The 20,200-nt window shown below is 38.8% G+C and overlaps 1 protein-coding gene across 5 annotated transcripts in view; it reads right to left on the bottom strand.

The window, feature by feature from the left end:
* VWA5A (von Willebrand factor A domain containing 5A) overlaps positions 1 to 10,274 on the bottom strand; it is a 46,641-nt gene extending 36,367 nt beyond the window's left edge. For 4 of the 5 annotated variants that reach the window (XR_011440502.1, XR_011440501.1, XM_070272898.1 and 1 more), the window contains exons 1-10: positions 9,907 to 10,010; positions 7,145 to 7,202; positions 6,823 to 7,025; positions 6,299 to 6,521; positions 6,002 to 6,177; positions 5,594 to 5,708; positions 1,509 to 1,678; positions 1,160 to 1,248; positions 818 to 962; positions 311 to 390 (exon numbers count right to left, since the gene is read on the bottom strand). Coding sequence is in view for 3 of the 5 variants with exons in the window: in XM_070272898.1 (XP_070128999.1) it covers positions 311 to 390; positions 818 to 962; positions 1,160 to 1,248; positions 1,509 to 1,678; positions 5,594 to 5,708; positions 6,002 to 6,177; positions 6,299 to 6,521; positions 6,823 to 7,025; positions 7,145 to 7,187 (1,244 nt within the window). In the remaining 2 variants the exon portion in view is untranslated. Of the gene's footprint in view, positions 1 to 310; positions 391 to 817; positions 963 to 1,159; positions 1,249 to 1,508; positions 1,679 to 5,593; positions 5,709 to 6,001; positions 6,178 to 6,298; positions 6,522 to 6,822; positions 7,026 to 7,144; positions 7,203 to 9,906 lie in introns of all 5 variants that reach the window. The other variant, XM_001501810.6, reaches the window with a different exon arrangement.
* Between the last annotated feature and the right edge of the window lie 9,926 nt (positions 10,275 to 20,200).

Genomic DNA, 20,200 nt, shown 5'->3' with positions numbered 1-20,200 from the left:
TTTCTGTATGTTTTACTTTAATAAAAATGTTTATGGTAAAAAAAAATGTCTTACTATTCAATTCCTGCTTTCACTATGATTTAGAGAGAATGAGACAATGATTTTGTTGTGTTGATGTTCTGTAGAAAATTACTTTTATCTTTTAGTAGAGATGTAAAAAATGATATAGAAAGAAAACTGTCAGCTGGTAAAAGTAAAATTCTTAAATCATTCTGTCCTCTAAAATGAATGTCAACACTAGTATCATGTGGCACTAGAATACACATGGCACTACTTGGTCTAGCACCCAGAAATGACATTCTCTTCATACCTGTGCCTCAGACTGTTGCTCCTAACTTCTTTAATTACACTAAATGAGTCAATAACTTCTCCATCTGTAAAGACAAAAAGCTGCAGAAAGAAAGAAGATATTCTTCAAGTCTCTGTGAAGTTCATTTTTAAGATGCCAGAATTTGCCCCTGAAAAACCCAACTATTTCTTTCCAGAGACACTGACGCCTCTTCAGACAGGTGGGAGATCCCTAACATTCTCACATGGTCTGTTCAGGACCCTCCGAATATTCAGCACCTCACACTACTAGCTTCATCTGAAGCTTTTGAAGCACTCTAGAAAAAGAACTTCCATTGTTTACAGCATGGATCTAAGGAAGAAGAATTCTATGAAAGGCCTCTTATCTTTTTATCTTTACTACATGTTAGAAGACCCTGAATTACATACCATATTTCAACAATCCTACAATGAAGCTCAGGGCTATGGATTCTTGAGTAGGGATTGCATTCTCTCACTCCCTTTCTATTAGCTCTGCTGCAATTCTTACCTGTAGAGGGTGGCCTGGGATGGAAGATGCCCCATAAATGGTCTTGAGTGGTCTCAAGATTTCTGTGCCCCCTAGGTCAGCCTGCATAACATTAACTCTCCTCAGTGCCTCCTCCATTGTATGCTGATTGTACTTCACACTGTTCCTGAGAAAAACAAACACACCCAGTGACATGAAAGCTACTGGACATTGGCCAGTATGGAGTCCCTGAATTGTGATACACTCATCATAAACAACCTTATCTGAAACCTCCAACGCTAAAGTCAATTCCGCAGTAATTCCTTTAACAAGCTAGTCCTTTCTTTATCTTTTGGATTCTCTATGGCCTTTCTAGCAACTTACGGAAAGAATGCCTCATAGGAAGATCCAAATCCATAGATGTTGAAATAACAGCCTATCGGCAAACTCTTCAGCAATAAAATCAGCGTTTCCTGAAAGAAGAGAGTACGAGGAAAGAGAGTGAGAGAGGATCCTCTCAGACACAGACCCTGCCAATCTCATTCTTGAAGGTCTGGGCCTTCACCTCCTTCATGCCTACAGCCCTCATGGCCCAAGGCTAGCCTCAGGTGGACATGTTAGCTGTAGCTCAGGTGGGGAACAGACCTGCAGCTCCAGATGGACCCTAATTTAACCCCTGAGATTTATCCCCACCTGAGCATGTGACCAGAAAAAGAAAAAAAACTAGTCTTACCTTGGCTGCCTCTATGCGCAGCTGAGATTTATCCTGTTTACTCATGGGCCCCTGCATACTTCCTGAGCAGTCCATGAGGAAGACAAATTCTCCACAGGTGATTGGTGGCTGAGCTTCTGGGATATTTGGGTAAAAACTCACCATCGCCGATGGATCTCCCATCAAACAATCTACCCAGAAAGGATAAGGGCACCGTAAGACAAAAAGGAACTCGAGAATCCTAAAGACCCAAAGAATCAATTGCAGTGAGTTACATAGGGAGCTGAGAAAACCCAAATCTAAAACACTGTTTGATCTTTATACTCTATCTGCTGGCAAAGGGTTTGAGATGACTTATAAACATATAAAAGATATAGAAGAGGAACACACACAAAAGAAAGAGGGTAGAAGTTACCAGGTGCAACCAATAATTAAAATACCATAATTGAATGCTAGTTTCCTAGCTGCTAGGCAAATGAGAGAAATACATTAAGGCAAAATGTTCCAGCACTTGCCAGAAGAATCTAGCTATTTTATTTGCATAGACACCTCTTCAAAACAAATCAATGGGGAATTTATCACACAGGTTCTTAAGTCTTTAATTACAGCTTTGAAAAGAATTATGCTGATGTGGACAAATCTTATGTTGACAACTTAAAAGAACTGAGAGTGTAATAAGTGTCATACACCAAGGAAAGTTCATCTGCTTTGGGTATGAAGCGCTTACCGATACTCTCCAGAACAAAGAAAGAGATGCACTGGGACGTGTGTTGGACTCTAATAGCATCATCCAAATGCTGGTATAGAGCAGACCCACAGGATCCTGGCCCATGTCACCAAGTTGTCAAAGCCATAGCCATGATTTAATTTTGAGGAGTAAGTGAAAACTGATGCAGGAATTGAAATGTTAGTATTGAGATAGAGATGAAATGAGAATGCTTGGGTTATATCAACCCCGGTTTTACAATTCAGAGACTATAAGAGGACATAGAATTAAACTCCAATATCTAATTTTTATGAAGTGATTCCAGGATTATAGGTTTAAATTCTCAGTAGCCCTGGGATTCAGAATGATTCCAGGACCTGGTTCAGTTTAATCTTTTAGCCATGGGGTACCCCGATAACCAAACCGGCTTCCAAATAAAATGGGTGTGGCTCAGCAAATATTTGATAGAACATTGGTCCCAAAATAACTTTTATACAATCCAGATCTCTGGACATAAGGTGGAAGAAGTAACTTTTTTTTAATGGACAAGGTGGACTCCTTTCCATTCCGAGAGACAGCTGGTCATGGCGTGACTGGCGCTGTACTGAGAAGTCACAAAGGTTGCCATGAGAATGAAATGAAATGAGTTAATATATCTAAACTGTATGGAAAAATGTCAGGTACATACTATGTATCTATTATCTACATAATTCTTATGCCTTGGCTGAAATTATTTTCAGCTTCATGAGTCTCAGCTTCCTCATTTTTAAATGAAGCATTTGAAATCCTAGCAAGCTCTTCTGCTTGTCAGCCTCAGTTGCCTCAACTCAAGAATCAAAGTAGTAATACTTCAAGATTATTTTAAGGGTTAAGTGATATAATACACCTAAGGAACTCAGTCTAGGGCTCCACTCAGATTAGACTCTTAATTTTATAAAATTATCTATAAATTTTGTTTTTATGCAATTATTTTTATTAATTTATAAATGCGATTTTTAAAAACCATCATGTTCTTAATATGGTCAGTGCATTCTAAGTTTTTAAAAAACATATTTTGTATTTTCATCATGTAGTGGTATGCTTCATTTAGCAGAAATCCAAATGGTTTTAGTGAGCCAAGCTGCCTCCTGTCATTGGTTTCTTTGTATGGATGGGAATATCACATACAATCACATACGTCACATACGATCTAGGAAGCAAGATTGGAGCTGCCCTTCTGGAAGGAATTCACAAGATTCATAAATATTGCCCCTGATGTCCCCCTGTGGCCTGCAGAGCCGGTTACAAGGAACAGATGAGGAAATATGCATAGAGGCCAAGGAAACTTCTTGAAAGGAAAGGGAAAGAGATTTCAATCCTTACCCTTTAAGATTCAACATCATAGATCTTTCTCTGGTGGATTAAAATGATCCTGACTGAAGACCAGGTCACTGTTGTAGGACTATCTCATGGAGGAACTCACCAGAAGCAAAGGACAAAACCAGGTAACTAAGGTACAAAGACAAAGAATGGGGCTTCACGGAAGAGGTGCTGGAGCCAACCTGGTTGAGGACGGGAGCCTCTAACGCTCTATCAGGGACAGCTTGCCCTGAGGAAAAATGGTAGAACATGTGAGGGCAAACTAAGGAGTTCCAATTTGAGAGCTCAAGTATGAAGCTATCTTGGCCAAGCATTAACAATGAGAGAGAAGGATGGCCTGTTGAAGACCAATACAGGGAACTGTCTTCACAGCGGCTGTCGTTATAGAAGAACCTAACCCAAGCCATAGCATTTTGACTATGACTGTCCTCAAGGATGCTTCCATCCCAATAATGTAGCAAATGCTTCAGAAGTGGTGGTATCTCTCCAGTTATACTTCATGGTCCCTGCAATCCAGGGGCATGGCAACCCAGTAAGGCCCCAAGACAGCAACCGAATGTCATGGGTTACACCAGTTACAATTACAAAGAAAAGTACAGATATATTAAGGAAAACTTAGAAAATGAGAGAAATTAAAGAAAAAAACTAAATTTATTAAGAAACTAAAATTAATCTTAGAAATTAAGAAACTAGGGCCAGATGGAAAAACTCTGGAGATGGATGGTGGTGATGGTTAAACAACAAGGTGAATATGCTTAAGGCAACAGAATTGTACACTTGAAACAAGTTATTTACATTAGGTAAATCTTACCACGGTAAAAAAAAAAGACAAAAAAAGAACTCCAGATGAGATTACATGTAGGTGTCATGATCAAACGATAAAAGTTATTTATTAGATAAAAAAAAGTTATGAAAGTAAACTTAGTCTTAATCACAATTACTACTGGAATACTTCCTGTGATTTGACATGTTTTTCCCAGTGCATAGGTGTGGCAACCTACCTGTATAACTTACTTTACTTTTAACTTACTACTTAAGATTCTTTGGAAACCTTTTTTCCATATCATTTCAATCTGTCAATGTACATTATTTTAGCAGCTACATAATAACTCTTCAAGTATACCTAGCACAGGGAATTTACCTACTGTAAGACATTTTATTTTTTACTAATCTTTGATATTATTAAAATGGCAGAGGACATTTTGGCGCATACCTTTTTTTTTTTAAAGATTGGCACCTGAGCTAACAACTGTTGCCAATCTTTTTTTATTTTTTTTCTGCTTTTTCTCCCCAAATACCCCCAATATCTGGTTGTATATTTTAGTTGTGGGTCCTTCTAGTTGTGGTACATGTGGGACGCTGCCTCAATGTGGCCTGACAAGGAGTGCCATGTCCGCAGCCAGGATCCAAACCAGCAAAACCTTGGGCCGCTGAAGCGGAGCACGTGAACTTTACCACTCGGCCACGGGGTGGCCCCTCGGTGCACATTTTTTACTTATACTTAGATTTATTTCCTTAGATAAGATTCTCAAAACTGGAATTACCAAAATAAACATTTATTTTGACTGACATCTATGGCCAAATTTCTTCTCAAAAGTTTGATAAAAAGTTATTTTGCTTCAAGCAATCTATAAGAGCACCAGATTCACCACACCTTTTGAAACATGAGGCATTATCACACTTGAAAATCTCTGACAATTTGAAAAGTGAAAATGTCACCTCATTATTTTTATTTTATTTTACTTTGATTTGCACACGTAGAGACCGATCATTGTCACATTTGTTTGTAAACTAGCTGTGTTTCCTCTTAAGAATTATGTCTTCTTGCCCTATGTCAAATTAACTGATGCACTTAAGTTTGCCTACAAGACATATGCACACAATATTCTTTGAAAACAACTATTTTGCATGCCATAGTGTAAGCCATTTCAATGTTTTGCCCACTACTAGATAGAAGGAAAGAAAAGAGAGGGAATTTTCAGGGTAATTCCAAGACAGGAGTTACCCCTTAGGAGGTAACTAAAAGAGAGAAAGAAAATACCTGAATCTGTTTTGGGTTTCCCCATCTCCACAGCTACACTTGGGGTATGTACCTCACTGTAGTAAACCAGGAGTTCCACATCTCGATCAAACTTGTGTCCATCAGCCAAGGAAACCTGAGCAGGGAACAGGCAAAGGAGCCATGTTAGAATTATCACTGCTTGCTGCCTGGGGCTGAGGTCAGAGCTGAGGGCTACAGGCTTCTTCCAGAAGTGAGCATGGTCAGGAGCAGGAGCAAGAATGGAGAGAAGGCACTGGAGATTAAACAGGGATAAAGAAGGAGCACACTGTGATTCCCTCTGGGTTGATATGGAAAAGTATGGAATGTTTAGGAAAGACGGAGTGAGGAACAAGGTCAGGACCCAAAGAATAAGGGCACTGGCAACAACAGTGTTCTCTTATAAATTACCTGAGCAGAAGTCTTATCATCTCCATGGTACTCAATAGGACTCAAAGGGCAGTTGGATTGGATCCTCTCAATGCCATGCTGGGAACTGATGGTGGCAACCACACTGAGTGTGTAGGGCAGGTCTTCCAAAGGGACTACAGGAGTCTTCATATTAAGGCAACTGTCTTCAGACCATCCTACAAAAAGTTACCTTAGTTCTGTTTTCCCTTCCCACACTTTTTAGCACCCCTACAACCTTGAGGAGGTTTCCCCAATTATCTTACCAACCACTAGTATTCAAAGGGAGAGGATACTCACCAGAGAGACAGTATCGAGGATTCAGGATAGCTGGGAGCACGTAGCGCAGGGCTCCATCTGCTTCCAGGGGCAGCTCCTGTACATACTTCAGGGTGAGTGCCACCTTGGATCCAGGGTGGAGGTTCCCCACATTGCAACAGAAGACATCCCTGGAGCACCTGTCCTCCTCCAATAGGAAGGCTTGGTGGCCCTGGCTGATGGCATTCTCATAGTTGGTGTGGGCCTAAGGAGAACGGAAAGAAAGGTGGTCTCAAAGGTGACATGGCTGATGAAGAAACAAGTGGTACAGAAAACAATGATTGGGGGGGAGGGACTGTGATTGGTCTCACCAAATTCACAGCTATACTTTGAGCGTCTCTGATTGATTTTTCCCTCCAAATGATTTTAGGAAAATAGCGGTCATAGGGGAGTGGAGGAAGAGCATCCAACATCAGCAGTTTTGTGAAGCTGCATTTGCTAGAGGTCCTAAAGAGCATGCACTAAAGAAATAAGAAGGGAGAAGATAATGTACTCATTCCTATTACCTTCATCTTGTCCTGTAATTCTGCCATAATTTTCTTCCCATCCACCATGGCCTCGAAGCTGTAGACAGCTGAGTCTTCATCCATGGGGAAGACAAAGAAGGCCTCCAAAGGAACTTTCTCCTCATTCTCATAGTTTAAGGTAGCAGACACACCAGCCACAAACTCACAAATGGACAAGGTCACAGAGATGCTCTTGAGTGGCACTGGAAATAGACCAGAGTTCAAGAGTTCAACAAACATTAACAGAATGCCTCCTGCAGGCATGGCATTACATTAGGTGCCAAAGATTCGATGGCAAGTAACAGTCACCAATGAGGCTTACCTGGCTCTTCTCGCCGGGTTAGGAGGCCACAGGGGTGCACCATGGTGACACAGGGTTACTGTGGAAAAGACATGTCATGAACAGATGACATGTTAGGGATTATCTATTCAAATACTAATATCTTATGTACTTTTGTCTTGCATAAGAATATATCAGAGGGTTAACAATGGACATAGGAAGGAGGAAGAAGCTGAAAAGAAGGAGACAAAGATGCCAATAGTAAGATCACTTCCAAATGCCAGATCCAGGTGGGAAAGCTGTAAGATTCACTAAGCATCAAATAAACAGGAAATCTGTGACACCTCGTGAGATTGGTTCAAACACCAGTTCTTTTTCAAAAGTGTATTTAATATACCGCTCTTTAGGTACATTGAATAAGTCTAATTACCTTAACACCTCTGAACCTCAATATTCTCTTTTTAAAATGAAAACCATAATACCTATATGTCGTATATGCACGTATGAATGAATATATGTAAAGTCTCTAGCAGAGAGCCTGCCTATAGGAAGCATTTAATCAATGATGATTGACATAAGTGTTGTTCCTGTTATTGCTGTTACTATTGTTAAATAGAGCCTGACTGTTACTTTGGATCATGGTATTCAGAGACCTGCATGTAAGAAGCTGCCTGATCCAAAGGGGATCCCTGCAACTTAGATCACTTACCTTGTCACTTTTCATTTGAGGCGCATAATTGAAACCACTGTTTGTTGCTTCCATCCAAGATACTCTAATATATGTACAAACACCATACATGCAACATGTCCTCTATTTTAAATCAGGTCATACTAAACATATCTTCCAAATTTTATTATAAACTTAGACAACCATTTCATGTGATATGGGAACAAAGAGACAAAATTATCTACCTAGATTATGATTTAAATTATGATTCTTTAATCCAGAGAATCAATAGATGGGTCTGGTCTTACTCATTGGCCTTACTACCACTAGAAGCTGCCCGCTGACCATTCTGAACTGAATCATTTGTGAGCTTGCCTCTCCCTGTTCTGTCAAAGGGTGACCTGAGCTGCAATCTCCAGCATCAATGAAGGGGACTTTCACTCAAAATACAGCTTTACGAATTAAAATGGAATTACCTGGTGCACAGAGAATGCTGAAAAAAAGTGAAACTAATGTCCTTATCTAGAGTCTCTGGAGCAGATGAGTCACTGGGAACCACAACCTTCACTCAGGAACCTACAGGCCAGTAAAACATGTGGGCTCTTGAGAAAGGCAAGCTTCTTTCCTAGAAGAACACTCCCCTCAAGGATACTGAAGCTTTTGGCAGGACTCTTTCTAGGCCCTCAATGCTCATCCCAATCACCATTTAAAACATCACACCCTACCCCAATCCAGAGCAATGTCTATGTTGCTCATCCCTTTGATGGAAATAATGTTTCTTATACACCATGCCCTGTCCCCACAAATCAATGCCAACAAATCAGACTTTTTGTTCTGTGACTGTTTTTATTTTGAGGAATTGAATAAAAACTGAGAGTGGCAACATGGCTCACATTTGATAGAAACACTGAGGGCAGTAGTGGCTGTAGGCAGAGAAGAGGCTGCTCAGGAAAAGGGTTTCCATGAAGACAGTTGACTGGGGTAAGTTGTCTGGCAGAACAGGGGGAGTGGGGGAGGGAAGAATTTCTAATAACACCAGCAGGGAGCTTAACGTAGAAGGTCACAGGACACAGGGATACAACAGCTGAAGAAATTGTCTCAGGCTACCAAATGGTGCTCTGAGGCTCAGCAGGACTCACCAGGATGGCTTTCAGGTGAGCTGACAGAAGCAGAGGGGTGTCTCCTACAAAGAAACAGCCTTACTTCCTGATTCTAACCCCAGGACAAATCCCTCACTGAGGGAAATTTGCTGCTCTGCACCCTCTCCCTGACCCTTCCCAGTACAAACTAAGCTGGGTCAGAATTAGTTCTCTGTCCCTCAGGATGCATTTCGGAAATGCACCTAGCAACAAGTAGGCAAAGTTGGCCACAGCAGCTGAACAGGTCAAAGGCTTGAATCTGAGGCAGCTGGGAAAATAGAGGGCGACTCACTGAGCAGAAGGGCTGCGTGTTACGTGGACCCTCAGACATCCAGGAGTCCAGGCCCAGCACTGTTCAGCCACACCTGGGGGAGGAAGGGGCAGGGTGGCCCAGCGCACCACACCCCTGCAGCCTGTTGCAGGGGAGAAGTGGAGAACCTGGTGCCCAGCCAAGCAGGCGGTTTGTTTGTGGAATGGGGCTTGGATAGAAACCGAGAATGATTTAATCCCTACATTTTCAGTCCTAGATTTTCAGCGTCCAAGTGTTAACAGAAGGGATCAGAGTCGGTCCCTTAAATTTCCATATAGAAGAGCTGAGGGGCTACAATAAGATCGAGGTTGGGGGAAGCGGAGTTTGAAGCTCCATTTCCACAACATAAAGTTACATAAAACCGAGAAAACATCAATTGTCCGTATGAAAGAAAGAAATGTTAAGTAAAAATAAAGGAAAGTAGGAAGAGGAACTTGGAGATTATTAGAAGATGGCTAAATCCCCCTTCCACCCCCACCTCCCCCCACAAAATTCCCTTAAACTGCCAAACTGCAGACACCCCCCCGGGGACTGCACCCCAGGACTAAATTCCCCGCCCCTTGGGCTTGCAGTTTAAACAAACCCCGAGAGATTTGGAGATGGAGAAAGCGAGTTAGAATGGGCGGGTCCAAGTCCTCAGAGGTCAGGGATGGGAGCCAGCCCCAGCGCGGGCAGCCTGGTCACCTACCTTCCGCTGTAGGTCGGAGGCTCGGAGTCACAGCAAAGAGAAAACAGCTGCAGTCAAAATTTCCAGGAAGGCCCTCCCCCTTCTAGGGACCGTTTATAAAGTAGCGATTACAAGACTAAGGGATCGACGGGAAATTCTTAAACAATTAGTCTAACATTCGCTCTTCTCTGGATCAACGGAAAATTCTTCCACCCTGGAACTATTGCTTTTTCCTTTGCCTGTTCTAGGCTAGGGAGCAATCAGAGGATAGGCAAAGGGAAGGTATTTTTTTTCTTCAAGTGAAAATGCTGTAACAGTAACATCGACAATGACTTCAAAAACTATGCATTTCTTGGGTCTGCCTGGTTACATTTAGTGGTTACATTTGCAGGCTCAGCTTGGGGGACCTGGGTTTGCAGGCCTGGATGCCTGTCGGGGAGCTAGCACCAATCTTTAAGTCACGCTGTGGAGGCATTCCGTATGAAATAGAGAAAGATTATCACAGACGTTAGCTGAGGGACAATCTTCCTCAAGCAAAAGATGAAGATTGGCAAGGGATATTAGCTCGGGGCCAATATTCCTCACAAAACAAAAACAAAAACCCTTTCTGTAATAGACTAAATCACAAAGGGCTTAGTGTGTATTACCCACTGCTAATAATACTGCGTGGTAGGCCCTGAACTTTATGGGCATTATATTATTGAATCTTCATCTGTAATTTGAGTCATATGTCCCTAGATTGTATCCTCCCTACAGCATAGGGTGAAGAGGAGGAGGATCCAGGGCAATACCCACAGGATCCAAGTCTTCCAGTCATGTGTCACTTATGGGTTTGCCATCAAGATTATAAAACCAAGTTTTGGAGGGTAACAATGTAAGTAATTGAGATCTGTGCTCATTTTTCTGGCTAAAGGACACTGGAAGTGATCAGGTTTCCTATGTTTTCTTTATTTTGTTTTCCTATTAAATCTCAGGCTTTAAAAAGATGTCAAATTGCTGCTGAGAATCTGTACAGGGTAAAGAAAATACGATATGTATAGAAGACACAGCTTGATTTTGGTCTCTGCGATGTATTCATTCTGCCACATTTACTCACTCTGAGTTTGTTCTCTTTTTTATGAAATGAGCTAATGCCATACCTACCTCCCTGGGTTGTATTTAAAAATCCAATGGGTCTTAATGGATGTGAAAGTAATGGATATGTCTACACACACACACACACGCATATATACCTATATAATAAAGCACAATATAAGCAGAAATTCTATTTTATCATTATTTGACCCTAGAATTATGTTCTTTACATATACCAAGCTTAATTATGAGAGGGAATGATCCTTTTCTCTTGGTAGAAATTATGTCTAGCATTGTCTCTCTCAGCTATAATGTTTTTCTCTTGGCTGAAGTATCTGGGCAACAAGAGTCAGAAGCTGGAAAAGTGGGCAGAGTTCGTCACCTGATCCAGCTGGACTAAAGAGATTAGAACTAGATGTCTGCCACAGACCAGACATGGCAGTTTGGTTGGAAGGAACCGAATCAAGAAACATACATAATGTGCCGGTTAGTGGAAAGATAATTATATGAAAAGTCTCTGAACCTGGCAGTATGAACACAATTAAACTGATCTTTATAGCTATTAAAATATGAATGCATTTTATTTATCTGTTTATTCATATTTTGTTTAAAAACAATAAGTAATTTCATCTTTTCATATAAACTATTTAATAAACCCAATGATCAAACTTTTGAAAGAGAAACATATAATGCATTCTTTTAATCAACGTATGTTTATTGGGCTTCTACTATATGTAAGGCATTGTTCTAGACGTTGACATTATGGCAATAGCAAGACACAAAAATCTTTACCCACCTGGAGCTTACATTGCAAGGAAAAGAAATATTAAAAAAAAAAAAAACAAATAAACAAGAAAATAAGCAAAAGCAAAATCTGGTAGTGAAAGTGCTTAAGGAAAACAGGATAAGTAGTGTAACAGAGAATGAAGAGACTACTTTAGATTAGGAGTCTCCGTTCAAACATCTGTCCTTGTGCCTTAATGTTGCTTGCTAAGTATTCTCCAATATTCCTTCTCAAGTTTAGTCCAAGTTTAGTCAAGTCTATGGTCATTCAGAATAAAAACATTTCCCAGCTTCCTTTAATTTAGATGTGACCTCATGACTAAGTTCTGGCCCATGGGATGCAAGGAATGTGTGCAACACAATATTGTACCCTTTCAAGGAGAAAAGAATGGTCTCCCCTACTCACTTTCCCCTCTTCCTACCTACTGGTGAGAATGCAGATATATTCTGAGCCATGTTGGACCATGAGGACTAGGGCAATAAGTGAAAGAATAGAGAAGCAACAAGCTAGAAGGATCCTAAATCCCTGAGTCTTTCATGAAGTAGAAATGCTATATTAGCACAGATTTTTACATGAGAAAGTAATGAATTTCTCTATGATTTGTAACAGCTATTTGGGCTTTGTGCCACACAAATTTTATCCTACCTAATACACCTGATTATGATCAATAAAAACAGTAAAGTTTTATCCCTGAGCTAACATTTATGCCAATCTTCCTCTATTTGGAAGATTGTAGCCACCACGGCACGATTTGACGAGCAGTATGTGAGTCTGTGCCAGAGATCTGAACCCAGGAACCCTGCGCCACTGAAGCAGAGTGTGTGAACTTAATCACTACACCACTGGGCCAGCCGCCAAAAGAGTAAACTTTTAAGAAAATTATCTTCTCCTGAATATGAAAAGCATATTTGCATAAAAGAGAGAGATCTGCGCATTATTAGAACAGTATCCAATTCACTTCAGCACCCATCAATGTAACACATATGCCCTCATTTATGCCAGTGTATGTTGGTCGTAGAATGCTGCTTATTTTCATCCAGTTCTGGGAGTCATTTCCTTTTCTGAAAAACAGTTATTTGTGTTATCACGTAGAATACTCAGCACTGGTTCAGAACAGGCTGTCAATAAGTTGTTTTGCTCATCCTCTCATTTCCTGCTGTTCTCTCTCTACATTTGTTCTCATGGAATTTTATCAAAGTCTCCTATTTGGTTTGTTCTCTCTCCTCTGATGTTTCCATAGCAATTCCTCTAAGACTTCCTACTGTTCTCATATTTCAGCCCTTTATGTGTTCCTAAAACTTACAAACCTTCAAGTAAATAAATGCCCCTAATGTATAAAATTGTTTGATTAATGAATAAATACGTATAAATACTCATGTTTATTTATACTGTTAAGCCTTGTGATTGCTATCCACTAAAGATATTGTAAGATAGATTTCAAAAAGATCAAATAAACGAATGCCCAGAAGAATACACCAGTCTTATAAGCTTTTATTACCAGAGCTATTCATGGTAACAATTATAATTAATAGATATTTTGAAAATTATTTTATTGAGGTCATATTGGCTTATAACACTTTGTAAGTTTCAGGTGTACATTATTATATATCAGTTTCTGTATAGACTGCATCGAGTTCACCCCCAATACTCTAGTTTTTATCCATCACCATACATATGTGCCCCTTTACGACTTTCACACCCCGCCCACCCCGTCCCCCTCTGGTAACCACTAATTTGTCCTCCTTATCCATGTTTGTTTATCTTCTAAATATGAGTGAAATCTTATGGTGTTTGTCTTTCTCTGTGTGGCTTATTTCGCTTAGAATAATTCCTTCAAGGTCCATCCATATCATTGCAAATGGCACAATTTTGTCTTTTTTATGGCTGAGTAGTATTCCACGGTAAAAAAAAATAGGCATCATGTTTATATGATCACCAGTAGCACGCACACTTTATGTTTGGAGAGAGAACATGAAAACCAGATTCAACAGAAACTTATCTTAGATGGATGGATACAAGATAGGATGGAGTAAAAAAAACATATCTAGCTAATATGTACTGAGTTCTTAGAAACCAGTGCTAAGTATTTTACATGTTAAGACAAACAGCTTTAATTTCAGACAGCAATAATGGCTGTCATCACAAAGCCACTTAGCTGTTTGTCAGAAATTCCTTAGAAGACGCTGATCATTGCTTAAAATTAACAGTTGTCATCAACTATAAGCAAATATACTTTGGGCAAACTAGAAGCATAAATAAGTGCAAAAGGAGATAGGCAAGGTGAAGCTCAGAGGTTTAAATCTCTGAGAACTAGTAAACAGCATACTTTGCTCATCCAGAGGGTCAAAAATTGTAGAGAAAACTAGGAATCAGGTTCTGATTTATTAGGATCAACTTGATTCTGCCATAGAATCAAGTCTGTGAGCTTTAGGTTCAAAGAGCTAGGGCTCAATTCCTATCTCTACTACTTAGTTGTATAATATTGGGATTACACAAAACAACTTCTCTGATGTTCTCATCATTTGTAAAAAGGACTAATAATACCTACCTTAAATGCGTGTTGTAAGAATTACCTAAAATAAGATTTTTTAAAGTCATCGCTCAGAAGTCTTTAAATGTTAGGTCCACTTTCCTTTTCTTGCATTGGCCTGGTTGAATCCAGAGATTCTGGAAAATTTTGCTTTCATTCCATAGAGAACAGGCTATTATTATGAAAAGGACTCTGAGATTTCTTATATTTTTTTCTGACTCTATGAATATTAATTGTTTTGTTTCATTTTGGTTTGGTTTGTCACTGTAATTACTACTAGTTAAAACAAAACAAAGCCAACCAAATAGAAAAAAACAAAACAGAACAAAACAATCATCTTAAAATTAGGAAGAGAAGAGAAAAGAAAAGAAAGAAAGATTCTAACAATGAAGAGAAATCTATGTATCATCCGATTTCAATAAAAATCATAGGGGTAAGTAGCATGTTTCAGTAAGTTTATAAAGCATAATTTCATTTAATCCTTGAAATCTTCCTAAGGAATATTATTATAACTACATTTTACAAATGGCAATATTAAGGTTCAGAGAGGACCATTGACCTGCACAAGGACATACAGCTAATGAGAAAAAGACTTGTTTTTCACTCCCAGAATCTTCTGGCTCCAAAATGGTACTCTTTTCATTATGTTCTAATTTATTCTACAATGGTAAAAGGGAAGGGAATAGGTTGAAACAGGAAAAATGACAGATAATTAGGCCAAATCTCTGAGATCTATAGAGAATGAAAGGGGTCCATCAAATGTCTATCAAGAATAGAATAATAGGGTGGCCAGGGGGAATCCACAAGCTCTTTGATTACCAATTCTTTTAAAGATTATCTTGATTATTGTGTACTATTTTCTTACTCATAAACTCTCTCAACATCCAGCATTTAATTGCTCCCTATGCTTAGAGGGCTCCTGCTCCTTGAGTCTTGGGATATATTATGGATCGGGCTCCCAAAGCACTAGAGATAATTTAAATTCCTACAAAGGTAGGACATATTTTTACCTATGTTAACTCTGAGAAAATCACCATAAGTGATAAGGTAGCCATCATATATACAGCATCCTCTCTGGTAATTCTGAATGAAAATGACCATTTGGGGTCTGCAGTTAGAGAAACCAAGTCGATTTCCATGGTACCTAGGAAAGAGAGAGTTTTGGCATGGAGACCCTAAGAACTCTATAGAAGAAACTGAAAAGTAGGGGAAAAAACATTTGTTTTCCATAATTGAGCCATAACTGAGTCAGTCATGACTCTTGACAGTGCTCAGAGCACTCTGGAGTCTGGGTATCGAGGATTGTTGTAAGAAGTCACAACTAAGGGCTTCTTTCTCATTTTATGTAATGACTAGAGTCATTGCCTCCATTCGCTCTATCAAACAGCATAAGGGAATGCATTTATTTATTCTTTTTTGGTTTATTAAACATTAATTCAGCATCTGTCATGTTCCAGGCACCACGCTTAAGTTGCTTAGGATTAAAAATATTAGAAACATTTTCATTTATCTTTCCTTCCCAAGTTCTCTAGCCCTCCCCTTACCCAATAGACTGATTCTATAAAATAAAGACCCAGAGAATATGGCAAAGACAGAAATCTCATAGCAGGTAGAAGCAGTAAAAAGATTGTAAATACTTATACCATATTTTTTTTATTTCCATATAAATGTATCTGTGTATAAATGGATGATTGAAACAGTGTTCCCTCAAATGTTAAAAATGGGTAATCTAATTTTGAGCGATTTTTCCTTTCTTCATTATATTTTTTCTGTGTCTCTTTCACGATTTTACAAAGAGATTGTAACACTTACTTTTTTAAAAAAGCTATTTTCAAGAGAATAAAAAGGACATATAAGAATGGGATCAAGTGAGGCTAATTATCTGAACTACAGAGTTTTAAGGAAAAAAAATCCAGAGCAATTATTTAGGAGAAAGAACTGAGTGGTCATTTCTAAAGCTAATGCTATTATATTATTTATAAATTACCCCTAAACTAATTTCTAATAAAACGTTCTTTTCCCATAGATTGAGGTTCTATCATTCCCATCCTCATTTTGGCGCTATCATTTGTCAGTTCTACTCTTCTAGGTGTTTGCAGAAGATATCTGTGTAGGGGCCTTACCTGATCATTAGAACTGAAATCTGAGTCTCATTGTATGTTCAGGTATAGAAACTTAAAAAGCAAAAAATAAAATTCTGTTCTTATGTCATCAGATTAGGCTAAAGTAGGGCATTGAATATATACATTGATAGCAGTGTTTCTCTGAGCTAGTGATTATCCTTTCTTCTTTTTTTTTTCACCAAACATATAAAAATTCTGTAGCCCATCGATCTTTCCTTATTTGTCCCCCCAAATGTTTTCTAACTCCCTCCAACCACTCTCCCCACTGTAGCTAGATTTGTTTCTTCATACCCCTCTCTTCCACAACACATTCAAAGGCAATGCTGCTAAAACACTCTTAGTTTTTTAAAGCTCCTAATATAGAGAACATATCCTTGAAAATGACCAACCAGACCCTGAGTAATCATTTTCTTTTCAGCCTCTCAAGCTTTATCTCACAACTCTTTTCCTCTGTTTCCTCAAGTTTATCAAATGTGCTGTGCTCTTTTGCAAAGCCTTTGCGCATGCTATTGCCCCTGCCTAGAATGTTTTCTGTTCCCCTCCCTGTACTCTTACTCACTCTTCACATTTCAGCTGGGATAACATTTTCTCAGGGAAGTCCTCCCAGACCATCCAGGAAGACTACCTAGCCACACAAATTGTGATGTGAGTACATATTTACTGACATGAAAGAGGAACATGAGTGAACTAATTAGGGTACAAATACGATATCATTATAATTTTTAATCAGTTGAACTTTTCTTCTCAGCATCTACCACATTAAATAATTTTATATATATATATATATATATATATATATATATGATTATTTGATTAATGCCTTTCTTCTGCTAGACTGTAAATTCCTTGAGGGCAGAGCTATGGTCTAGTTTCTCTTCACCAGAACATAGCAATTTGGGCACATCACAGTAGCTGCTAATAAATTTTTGAGGAAGGAATGGATGAACTCATTGAAGCTTCTAATTCATTCACGTCACTTTCTCTCCTCTTCTCAGCCTTTTCTTGTTTTACTTAGATTCTTATCTAGCTTAGATGTTTTGACCATTACTGTAAGTAGTTCCAAATTACTCAAATCCTTTCCTCCATTCTGTCTCCCTGCCCAGTCTTCAGGGAACCCATCTGCCTACTGCCTGCACCCATACTGCTAGGCTTTCTTAGAGAAAAATCACAAGCCAGGCAGTTTAGCAACACCATAAATTCATTATCACTACCTTAAGTGTTTACTAGCTATCCTGTTACTCTTCTTTATTGGAATTCCATTCATGCCCTATTGGAATGACTGTCGATATGGGGTTGGTGCCTAAGAATTTTAGTCTAGTCTTGAGTTCTGCCTAATGAAGAATCAAAATGGGATTCACTAGCAAAGCAAGGACTAAAAGATCAGCAATATTTTAATATCTCCCATCATGAAATTCTCTGCTAAACTTAGTGGAAAATGTGGCTTAAATTGAGTCCAGGGGGAGACTCTTCCTCTTTCCTGGCTAAAGTGGAGACAGCCAGACCTGTAGAACAGGAGCCACCTGATTTATCTGCCCAGTCACAGCAGGGAAAGCTGAAACCAGGAGAGAAGGAGAATGGCTTTCTTCTCCGACTAGTGAGCCTTATTCCTCACCCTCTCTCTGTCTCATACCGAGAACCTAGACCAAGTACATCATTCTATCATTTAGCTTTCTATATGAACTTTCTATCAAGCATGGTGCTTATGCATTTCAAACCTTTTTGAATAAATATTAGTCTTTAATAAATTAAATTTCCTAAAGGGTGAAATGCTTTGTTGTATGATCACTTCTTTAATGTGCCCTTCATCTGTTGAAGAAAATAAAAATCCTGAATACATGGTTTGCTGAGTAAAATGTAAATTAAACACTAACTTAAAAAATTATATTTTATTAATTATAAATATTTTCTATATTCAAGACAGATCTAGAATCTACATTTAACCCAACTTGGGTACAAAGGTTTAGTTATGCAAGGTGAAGAAGTTCTAGAAATCTAACGTATAGCATGTTAGCTACAGTTAACAATACGATACTGTATTGAATATTTGAAATTTGCTGAGAGGGTGGGCTTTAAGTGTTTTACCACAACAGCCAAAAAAGATTACTGTGAGATGATGGATATGTTAACCAGCCTGATTGTGGCGATCTTTCCAACATGTGTATACATATCAAAACATCAAGTTATACACATTAAACACATACAATTTTTATTTGTCAATTATACCTCAGTAAAGCTGTTGGAAACAGACGATGGGGGCTGGCTTCACGGCCAAGTGGCTAAAGTTCTGTGTGCTCCACTTTGGTGGCTGGGTTTGCAGACAGGTTTGTGGATCTACTCAACTCATCAACCGTGCTGTGAAGGCATCCCACATACAAAGCAGAGGAAGACCAGCACAGATGTTAGCTCAGGGCTAATTTTCCTCAAGCGAAAAAAATAGAGGAGGATTGGCAATGGATTTTAGCTCAGGGTGAATCTTCCCCACAAATAAATAAATAAGTAACAGAAGGATGGATGAAAGCTGCCTTTACGGGTTCAGCTTCAAGGTCAAGAATTAACAGTTCAGTTGTCTGTTGCTATATAAAATGCAATCATAAAACTTAGTGGCTTAAAATAACAATTTATTTTTATAAAAAACAAATTGAAGCTTTGCCTAAAAAATACAGATAAAATACAATTTACCATTATGCTTTTCTTGTGTGTGATAAGTCTGGAACATCTTTACACTTTCTGGAGGAAATTAAACATGAAAATAAGAAAACTTTCTCAGTTATTTTGTTAGTCTGTCCTATTGTGGTCTGATCACTCTTTGTTCTGTAAGAAGTATCATCACTGGAAACATCTGACCTTTTGAGAATGTAGATTTGTGTTTACACTGTGACCATGATATTAGTTTTGCACATGCCACCTGATTCTAAAATGTCCGGTTGGACATCTAAAAGAATCCATGTCATTTTCACCTGAATAAATTTTTACCAGACCAAGGTAAATTTAATAGTATTTTATTTCCTTGTGAGAAGTGTATTTATCATCTTATTTGGCTGTACAAACTATTTTTCAAGTCAGTCGTCATGCTTAAAAACATTAAAAGTAATCAGGGATGACTAGGATGGTAGAATCAATAACTTTTATAATCTTTTATCATTAGTTAATGGTGCAACAGAAACATTACTTCTAATTTTTAAGTCATAATTCCAGATATATTTGGAATAGTATAACTCCTTAGATACTGAAACTTGATGATCAGAAACTTTATGTCCAAAAGTCCTAAAGAAGAGGCCAAATCCCATTTCCTTTCAGAGTAGCTTCATAATTTGGGGCTAGTTATTTAAATTCTTTGATCCTAACTTTCCTCATCTGTGAAAGACTTCATCAGTGTTCTTTGAGGTTTAAATAAGACTGTAACACCCTCTTTTCCTCTCAGATAGAGTCTAAGTTTTTTGAGCAGAGGGACTCTCTCGAACTTTCTGGCTCTCCTGGCAAATAATTAATGTCCTGTCTGACATAATTGGTACTCAGTATTAGCTGGAATAAATGAATCTATGTATGCATAAATAAGCAAATGAATGAATGTATTCAATAAGGAATTTGGTAATCCACTTTCCTCAAATACTTATTGAGTATGCAAGGCATTTAACTCAGAAGCTTGAACAGATACCAAGTAGTCTAGGACAGATACTTCAAGTGATAGCTTAAAATTCCTTTTGACCTCTCTGCATATTTCTTCCCCCATTCTCCTGGCAATGGGCCTTTCCCCTTTGAAGAATTGCCCATCTCCATTCAACTGTCCCCGAACCCTGGCCACAG

This window comes from Equus caballus, chromosome 7 (assembly GCF_041296265.1).
Source record: "Equus caballus isolate H_3958 breed thoroughbred chromosome 7, TB-T2T, whole genome shotgun sequence".
NCBI classification, from domain to species: domain Eukaryota; kingdom Metazoa; phylum Chordata; class Mammalia; order Perissodactyla; family Equidae; genus Equus; species Equus caballus.
Note: the sequence above shows the minus strand (reverse complement) of the source record. Positions and strands in the feature narration are given on the sequence as shown.